This window comes from Galeopterus variegatus, unplaced genomic scaffold, assembly GCF_000696425.1.
Source record: "Galeopterus variegatus unplaced genomic scaffold, G_variegatus-3.0.2 Scaffold2797, whole genome shotgun sequence".
Classification (NCBI taxonomy): Eukaryota; Metazoa; Chordata; class Mammalia; order Dermoptera; family Cynocephalidae; genus Galeopterus; species Galeopterus variegatus.
Genome location: NW_007728908.1, coordinates 202,756 through 212,548, shown reverse-complemented (window position 1 = coordinate 212,548; position 9,793 = coordinate 202,756). Strand labels below are relative to the sequence as shown.

The 9,793-nt window shown below is 48.8% G+C and overlaps 1 protein-coding gene across 1 annotated transcript in view; it reads right to left on the bottom strand.

Moving 5' to 3' along the window:
• Positions 1 to 9,793, bottom strand: part of GRIK4 (glutamate receptor, ionotropic, kainate 4) — a 173,269-nt gene that overhangs the window by 7,755 nt on the left and 155,721 nt on the right. The window contains exons 12-13 of the mRNA XM_008583023.1: positions 8,791 to 8,900; positions 5,127 to 5,300 (exon numbers count right to left, since the gene is read on the bottom strand). Of these exons, the coding sequence (XP_008581245.1) occupies positions 5,127 to 5,300; positions 8,791 to 8,900 (284 nt within the window). The remainder of the gene's footprint in view (positions 1 to 5,126; positions 5,301 to 8,790; positions 8,901 to 9,793) is intronic.

Genomic DNA, 9,793 nt, shown 5'->3' with positions numbered 1-9,793 from the left:
AAGTGAAGTAACTTGCCAAGTAACACACTGATAAATTTGTATTTTTTTTTAAGATGACCAGTAAGGGGATCTTAACTCCTGACTTGGTGTTGTCAGCACCACGCTCTCCCAAGTGAGCCACAGGCCAGCCCTAAATTTGTATTTTAAAACCAGTTCTATACCAGTACCACACTGTTTTGGTTACAGTAGCTTTGTAATATAATTTGAAGTCGGGCAGTGTCATGCCTCCAGCTTAATTTTTTTCTTGCTTAGGATTGCTTTGGTTATTTGGGGTCTTTTGTTGTTCCATATGAATGTTTGGACTACTTTTTCTATTTCTATGAAGAATGTCTTTGGTATTTTGATGGGCATTGCGTTGAATCTGTAGATTGCTTTGGGTAGAATGGACATGTTCATGATATTAATTCTTCCCATCCAAGAGCATGGTATGTCTTTCTACCTTTTTGTGTCTTGTTTAATTTCTTTCAGTAATGTTTTGTAGTTATCATCATAAAGATCTATCACCTCCTTGGTTAAATTGATTCCTAGGTATTTTATTTTTTGGTGACAATTGTAAATGTGCTTGCTTTCTTGATTTCATTTTCTGCTAGTTTGTTATTGGAGTATAAAAACACTATTGATTTTGGGGTGATTTTTGTATCCTGCAACATTACTGAAATTGCTAATCAGTTGTAAGAGTTTTTCAGTAGAGTCTATAGATTTTTCTGTAAAGCTATTATAACCAAAACAGCATGGTGCTGGCATAAAAACAGACACTCAGATCAATGGAACAGAATAGAAAATCCGAGAATCAACTCACATGCTTACAGCCAACTGATCTTTGACAAAGGCACCAAGAACATACATTGCAGAAAAGACTACCTCTGCAATAAATGGTGCTGCGAAAATTGGACATCCATATGCAGAAAAATGAAACTGGACCTGTACATCTCACCATATACCAAAATCAACTCAAAATGAATTAAAGACTTAAATATAAGACTTGAAACCATAAAATTGCTAAAGGAAAATATAGGGGAAATATGACTGGACAAAGACTTTATGAATAAGACCACAAAAGCACAAGCAATAAAAGAAAAAATAATAAATGGGATTATATCAAACTAAAAGGCTTCTGCACAGCAAAAGAAACAATCAACAGAGCAGAAAGACAGCTTATGGAATGGGAGAAAATATTTGCAAACTATACACCCAATAAGGGATTAATACCCAGAATATAAAAAGAACTCAAACAACTATACATTAAAAAAATAATAATAATAATCCAATTAAAAAATGGGCAAAGGAGATGAATAGACATTTTTCAAAAGAAGACGTAGAAATGGCCAACAGGTACATGAAAAAATGTTCAGCATCACTAGTTATCAGGGAAATGCAAATCAGAACTACATTGAGATATCATCTCTCCCCAGTTAGACTGGCCATTATTAAAAAGACCGAGAATAACAAATGCTGGAGAGGATGTGGGGAAAGGGGAGCCCTCCTACACTGTTGGTAGGACTGTAAATTAGCACATCCACTATGGAAAACAGTATGGAGGGTTCTCAAACAACTACAGATAGAGCTACCATACAATCCAGCAATCCCACTGCTGGGTATGTATCCAGAAGAATGGAAATCATTATGTCAGAGAGATACCTACACTCCCGTGTTCACTGCAGCTCTATTTACAATAGCCAAGATATGGAACCAACCTAAGTGTCCATCAATGGATGACTAGTTAAAGAAAATGTGGTATATATACACAATGGAGTACTAGTTGGCCATAAAAGAATGAAATTCTGCCATTAGCAGCAACATGGATGAGTCTGGAGGAAATTACGTTAAGTGAAATAAGCCAGATGAAACAGAAATACTGCATGTTCTCACTCAAAACTGGCTGCTAGGAAAGAAGGGGGGAAAGGAGGGAGTCTGCCATTAGCAGCAACATGGATGAGTCTGGAGGAAATTACGTTAAGTGAAATAAGCCAGACGAAACAGAAATACTGCATGTTCTCACTCAAAACTGGCTGCTAGGAAAGAAGGGGGGGGAAAGGAGGGAAGAAGGAAGGAATGAAGGAAAGAAAGAAAGAAAGACAAGATCACAACAATACGTTGAACTTTCAGAAGGAGAAAACAAACCTAAGGATACTAGAGCTGGGGGGAAGGAGGGAGGGGGTTTGGGAAGTGATAGGTTGGGCAATGGGCATAAAGAAATATCATGATGTGTAAGAATGAATATGCTAATAATTAATAAAAATTTAAAAATTAAATAAATAAAACCAGTTCTATAAACTGTTAACAGTAGAAAGTCTTTAAAGAAGACTAACTGGCAAAAAGCACCCTTGGATGGCTGAAAAGTTGGAATTAGAAAAAAAAAACTCTTACAACAGTCATGCTATTTCAATCTAAAAGATTGTTTTATTGAGTAGACAGAACTCATTTAAAATTAGAATAACTTTGCAACTCAAGCAGAAAATATGCTAAAGCCATTGAGGACAGTTTGTTCCCTTTGGTAGGTTAAACAAGCCTTCTCCCATCTGGTCAGCAGTGTGATCGCATCCCTACCCCTCTGTTTATAAGGGGTTCAAAGATAGATCTAAGCACACTGCAGGTTGGAGAATCACAGATTCTGAATCAGCGGGGTCTGAACTCATGAGGCTTTACCCATTTTGAAGACATTGCCAACTCATGTGCAGTGTTTGCCTCAGACGTGGCAGCTAGCATCTGCCAGGTGGATTTCCAAGGGCAGGGAACCCCATTGCGCCTTTTTCCCCTGTGACCAAGAACTCCTGCTGGCTGCCTCTCCAGGAATGGAGCAACAGGGACATCCACCAACTCAGTGGCACATCCATATGCCAGACCACCAGACTGGTTTTTAGTTCTGGCTATGAGAGCGCAGGGAAAGCTGCTCGCCTTCTGAGCTTGTTTGTCTAATAAAAAGGGATAACAATGCCTGCACTGCCTATCTTCGGAGGGTTGTGAGGCCAAACGTGGTAATGTGTCACTAGTGATCAGTAATGTGCACAGGACTAGATGAACATGAGACAGAAATGTACAGAGCGACCCTCAGCCTGAACATGGAGTGACGAGCACTTGGCCACCTTTTTGACTGCCTTTCCTATTTGAGACACATAAGTGCCAGGTGTCCCTCATGCTCAACACCTGCTTTTCTTGCTCCTGCCTCAGCTCTTCCACTCTGTGGGAAGCCGTTTCTCACGACCATCTCTGGGAAGAGGCTCGGGATGGGTGATCGCCAGGAGGAAGCCAGCTGCTTGGCTGCATTGGTTACTGCCATGGGTTAATGAGTCCTGGGTGTGGACATGACCTCAGTGCATGGCTACACCTGGCGTCTGTCCCACCCTGGGCAGCCATGAGCCTGTTTAGGCCTTTGGTCACAAGGGAACAGGTCAGACAGTGCAAGCTGATGGCCTCTGCTGAGAAAGCAAATGACACCCACGCTGTCTCCAGAGAGGTCAGTGGAGACTTGCTCCTGTGTCAGTTGTAAAGCTGATGTTATTGTCAACGACATGGCATTTTTTGTCACTTGCTCTGGATGAGGAGGCCAAGGTAGGCCACAATGACCCTGTCTTCTGACGCCCCACTTCCCCAGGTACCTGACCAAACTGAGGCAGAGGGACACACTAACAATTTGGGGTCAGGGACTGGGAGGGCCTGTCGTGGTGGCTTCTCATTGGTGCTGAGCCCCCCTCCCACACATGCCCTGGAAGAGAGTGGCCGAGCCACCTCGGGCCAGCAATCTAAAGCAGCGCTGAGTCCTTGCACTAAGAGCGGGGCAGCCTGCAGGAGGGTCGGGGCCTTGCAGCACTTGTACCCCAAAACCCTCTGGAGGAGGGGTTTCCTGGGGCGGGGTGGGTGAACTGACGGGTGGATGAAGCAGACAGTGGTGTTCCGCCTGCATCAATGGGAACGAGCACATCTGGAAGGAAAAGCCCCAGGTGGAAAGAGATCAGCATCCTTAGCTGACTTCTGCTTGTCTCCCAGGGCTTCGCCCCAGATTTCCTGGGTTTTGAGGGGGCTCTGTGACTGTCCCTGCCAAGACCATCCCTTCTTCCTAGGGACACGGCCCACAGTTCTCCATGTTGACCTACTCAGTGACTTCTCTCCACTGTCTTGTAATAGGCAAGCATCTTGCCCAAGTAGTTTAAATCCTACTGTATTTCTTATTTACCAGAAAAAAAGAAAACCCCAGATGGGAATGGGTCACTGTCCCAGCTGTGTTTTCACCTCCTGACATCCCCAGCTCCAGCTGCTCCAGTAACTCTGTCCAGACCCGCCCTGCCCCAGGCACCAGTAGCCAAGAGTGGAAATAACACTTTTCCTTTTCCTTTAGCTTAAACAGGCTGGGAGAGAGGGGAGAGGGCCAAGGTTGTAAGTCCTGCAAGTTATGGCAGCCAAACATACAGCGGATTTTTAAGAGAAATCAAAAACTTGTACTCTGCAAATTTGCAAACATATATACACGGCAAATTAAGCCACATATATATGAAATATACACAAATATATTTCATTTGCCCCCATGATGGCCTAATAGCAATTATTAGTCCGTACATTTACGTAACACTTCCAAGTTTTCAAAGAGCTTGAATCATTTGCCCAACTCTGAGGACTAAGAGTTTGCATTTTCCCACACCTGCCCAGGTAGACAGGCCAGCAAACCCCCATCCAGTGCAGAGGGACAGGTGCAGAGGGACAAAGCCTGAGACTTGGCTTCCCATGCAGAGACTTCCTGGCAGGCTCACATTTGCATAAATCTGCAAATGCCTTCAGCTGGCCCAGCCACTCAAACCTCAGGTCACTTTCAGGTCAGGAAGTTACTGCTTTGCTGAAAGCCATCAAAGCTGTTTTCTCACCTCCCTCCCCCTTCCTGCCTTGGCTGCCCTCTGTATCCAGACCCTGGAAGACAGCAGTAAGTGGGTCCTGTCCTCAGTTCCTGAGACCTTCTGAGCCAGCAGGATGCATCTCAGCTCCCTGCGCAGCCTGTTGCCAGAGGCAGAGGTCTCAGGGCTCTCTCACAGGACCACTAAGCTTTGCACCTACCAGAAGTCCTGAGCAGGGCTCATCCAGGGGCCCCTCTGGGTCCCCAACCCACTCAGCCTGGGTTCCGTGTCTGCCTAGGACCTTACCAGACGCCACTGACACAGCGAGTGGATAAGGCGCGGGGGGCGATGGTGGAGCCCTGCTGCATGAAGCCCCCAACTGGAAACCAGAGGCTGTTGCCAAGAGAGTACTGGTTCACCAGCAGGTTGCACCGGCCCTGGGCACACGGGTGTGGGCTGTACCACTCGTAGGGCGTCAACCTGTGGGAGAAAGGAACATGCACCAGTGCCATGGAGGAGGAGTGTGGAGGAAAGAGTGCTGGAGAAAGGGGGAGTGCTCCTTCTGGCCTCACCTGTGCCTCAGTAGTTGGCCTTGTGGCCTTGGGTAAGCCACTTCCCTTTGCTGGACTTGGATTTTCCCAACCAAAAAAATGAGGTGGTTGGACTAGGTTGGTGGTTTTCAAACTGGCTTTCTTCGATTAATTAAATTCTGATGTGGGACTCTAATATACAAAATAGAGGAAAGTGGAGCCCCTTGACTGCAAGCTGGTAGTGTCAAGGGGTGACAGCCTGGGAAGTTGTTTGTTCTTCCATCCCCAGGTCCCCAAGGTGATTAGGGAGGGACCCTACAGTCCCACAGAACCACAGTTTGAAAACTCTTGGCCTAGTGCAGTAGATCTCAAACTTCAGCCTATATCGGAACCACCAGGAAGCCTGTGAAAACACAGGTTGCTGGGTCCCACCCCCAAAGCTTCTGAATCAGTAAGTCTGGGGTGAGGTCTGAGAATCTGCAAGTTCCCAGATGACACTGATGGCACCAATCCAGGGACAACACTGAGAACCACTGGTCTAGACGGTCTCTAAGGCTGTGGTTCTCACCCTGTCTATATTTCAGACTCCTCCAGGAGCTATTTTAAAATGCTGGTGCTTGGATTCCATTCCCAAGATTCTGATTTCATTTGTCCAGCTGGGGCCTGGGCATCACTACTTGTTTAAGGCTCCCGGGTGTGTGTGATGGCACGCAGTGCTCAGAAGGGCTGCTCTGAGCTCTCCGCCTCCTCCTGGTGAGGTGGAGAGCACTCCCTCCCGCTGTCCCTCTCGGCCTCACTGCTGGCCTCTATCTGAGCAGTACCTTTGAAGTCTAGAATGTCCTTTCTGCCCCTGCCCACCAGGCATGGGCTTAGAGCCCCAGCCTGTCTCCCACCTTGGTGGTTCCTAAGCCTATGCACCATTGGAGGGAACTGTTTAGCTTCTAAGATACAGATTCCTGTGCCCTGTCCCTAGAGATTTGGAGAAGGTGGGACCTGGGATTTCAAATCTTTAAAAGCTCCCTAGTTGACTCTGATGATCAGCTGTCTTAGGAATGGCTGCTTGAGATCTATAGTTTTTAAATATTTTTTCCCTTCTAAAGTCTTACCCAGAAGTACAATATATGAGATTAAAGTGGAGCTGGTCTGGATAAAGGGGCATTGGGGACCCAGAGCTCTCTGGCTGTCCAGTCTCTCATTCCGCCCCCACAGTCTCTGGTAGCCCCTAGGAGCCTTCATGCTCCATTGAACCCTGTTTGAAAACTGCCATCTCAGGACAGAATATCCTAGGCTCAGCTATATAAATATAGGTGGCATGGTTAGCCCTTCAGTACATATCTTTGTGAGTCCTGGATCCTAGGGGGCAGTGGGTGAGGGTGTGAAAGGCAGGAAAGACGCTGGTTGAACAGCTTTAGGGCATGCTGTGTGTGTATCTGGTAACTAAGCCCCAAAAACCTTGTCAGAGCCTGCAGGGTGACCTGAGAGCTGTGGCATGCCCTGCTCAGGGGCTCAGTGAAAGGGGGCAAGTGTGAATCACAGAGTAGTGGAGCCAGGGCTTGCATGACAGCTTCCTAAAAGCAGCAGCAGACAGCAGAGGGGAAGTGTCAGACAGTGTGCTAGCTCCCATGTCTCACCAGCCAGCCATCACTGACAACAGGTACTTGACAGTGGCAATGCCTCCAGGCCTAAGAGGGTGGGAGGCACCCAAGCAGCAAACTCAGCAGCCTTTGTAAGCAAGGCCTTGCCTTGTTTGGCTGGATCTTGTGGGCCTCCAATGACCTTCCTGATCTTGGCTTTGATCTCCATGGGAGGGGCACAGACAGGATGAGGAAGGTTAGGCACCCTGAGGTTCCTTAGGGCTCAGGATGGATCTTGTGGGCCTCCAATGACCTTCCTGATCTTGGCTTTGATCTCCATGGGAGGGGCACGGACAGGATGAGGAAGGTTAGGCACCCTGAGGTTCCTTAGGGCTCAGGATGCTGCTGCTGCTGCTGCTGCTGCTGCTGCATCTCCTCACTGGAGAGAGCACATGCTCCCCTCTGTGCACTGAATCAGCATACTCTAGGGGAAGCCCCACCCCACAGAGGTGGAGTGTACACTATAGAATTATGTGGTCCTGCCACTGCGGCCTGAGAGCAAAGAAGACAACAGAGGTGAGACTTAAAAACGGATTTCTAGAAGGAGCTCTCTTCCTTTACTGCAGTAAGCTGACAGCTGATAGGGACTGAAGCAAGTGGCCCAGAAGTCACCAGGGCTTGTTCCACTTCTGGATAGTTAGCTGGCTCCNAGACAGGATGAGGAAGGTTAGGCACCCTGAGGTTCCTTAGGGCTCAGGATGCTGCTGCTGCTGCATCTCCTCACTGGAGAGAGCACATGCTCCCCTCTGTGCACTGAATCAGCATACTCTAGGGGAAGCCCCACCCCACAGAGGTGGAGTGTACACTATAGAATTATGTGGTCCTGCCACTGCGGCCTGAGAGCAAAGAAGACAACAGAGGTGAGACTTAAAAACGGATTTCTAGAAGGAGCTCTCTTCCTTTACTGCAGTAAGCTGACAGCTGATAGGGACTGAAGCAAGTGGCCCAGAAGTCACCAGGGCTTGTTCCACTTCTGGATAGTTAGCTGGCTCCTTGAAACCGAGGCCGGTTCGACAGCCCTTAGGCTCAGAGAGAAACAACCCTCTCATGCACATTCTTGAGGGGCCATGGCCTCAGGATGCTCCTTGGCTTTTTCCATAGGGTTAGGGGTAATCCCTGGTTTCCTGGGGACAGGGAAGGGCTTATTCTCCCCCACGCCTGATCTGGACCAATTGTCTCAACTCAACACTCCTCACAAACGCCTCTCTCCATGCTGCCCTCTTGCCGCCTGCCACCCTCCACGGCTCCCATGCAACGAGGCAACTGTGTTTTCAGAAGCAGATCTAGGCTCCCAGCAGAGGAGACCTTCTCCCTGACCAGTGCCACTGTGGCCTCTGGTCCCCCCACTCTGGATTTCCAGGCTCTGTGTCATGTCATTCAGCACTTTGTAGCAGATCCTGGCAAGGACCAACGCCAGGGCAGCCAAACGCGTAATGCGTGATCAGAATGATCTGCCTGCTTGCCACCCTCCCCTCCTCTCTTTCCCAAGGCTCCTGCACAAGCAGGGGGCTGCAGACATGGGGAGCGGGAAGGGCAGGAGGCAGGGGTGCAGAAGCAAATTCAGGCAAGCTCACCTGTCCGCTACACGGTAGGGAATGCGCACGTAGATGAACGGATGGTTAGCGTGAGGTCGACAGCTGGGCGGGCAGACAGCGATTCGCTCCTGGGTCCCTCTCCCATCCCTCCAGTTTGGCCCCAAGGTCTTCTCAACCCTTCTCTCTCCTCTTCCCCGCCCCCTCCCCATGCAGTTCCCAGAGGTGGACACGAGGTGGTGGTGTGAGGACAGGGAAGGGGAGAGGAGATTACCGAGCCACAAGGAAGAGGACACAGCTGACAGCCAGATAGGCCAGAAGCATGAAGAGCCAGACGCCTGGAGAAAATGGGTCCAGGAAGGAGAAATAGCCAGGTCTGCGTCCCTGAAATGGAGATACAAACAAGATTCATTCCCATGTATGCCATGCGCGGGGCAGGGCCACAGGTATGGGGAGTGTGGGTCCGGCCCCAGATTGAATTTCTTTGGGTTCTGGGCAATTGGCTTAAATGAGACTGGGGATCAAGGTGTAGTGGGGGCTGCTCCAGAAGACCCACCCAGCCCTGATCTCAGAGATGAAAGAGACAACAGCATGGACACATCACTTCCTAGGATGAGGCAGGCTTTGTGCTGGGAAAGTGGAACAGCCCTCAATTCTCCTGCCATCCTGCCCGTGTCCTCCAGGGGTGCCGTGGGTGGGCTCCAGGAACACCTTTGAGCTGCTGGTGTCTGCAGTGTTGGAGGACGACAACAGCACCCTTCTGTGACACTCACATCTTTCTCATGAGGGTGCTAACATGACAGGCATCCTTGGTTTTTCATCTGCGGGGTGATCTCACACACAGTGAGACCTCATGTAAACCTCAAAATGGTCCTGGGAGGCACGGATTATTATTTTCATTTTACTAGTGAGGAAACCAAAGCCCAGGGCAGTCAAGAGATGTGTCCAAGGGTACACAGCTTGTAAGAGGAACAGCTGGGACCCAGACACACACACATGCTTTCTGACTCAAAGCCCAGGGCTCGTACCACGACGCCACGGGAAACCATGGTTTGTCCCGAGCCCAGGATGTGCTTGGCCAGAGTCGAGTGAGCTAAAGGATGGAGCCAAGAATGGAAACTTGGACGCTAAGCTCCTGCCATTTTCACTGTAAAACAAAGTGGAATGAGAAGGATGGAATTGAGTCATCTGCTCCATCATTAGCTGTGTGGTCTTGGGCAAGTCCCCACCCTTCTCTAGCCTCAGTTGGAGCTGGACTAGGTCAGAGAGGACTCACT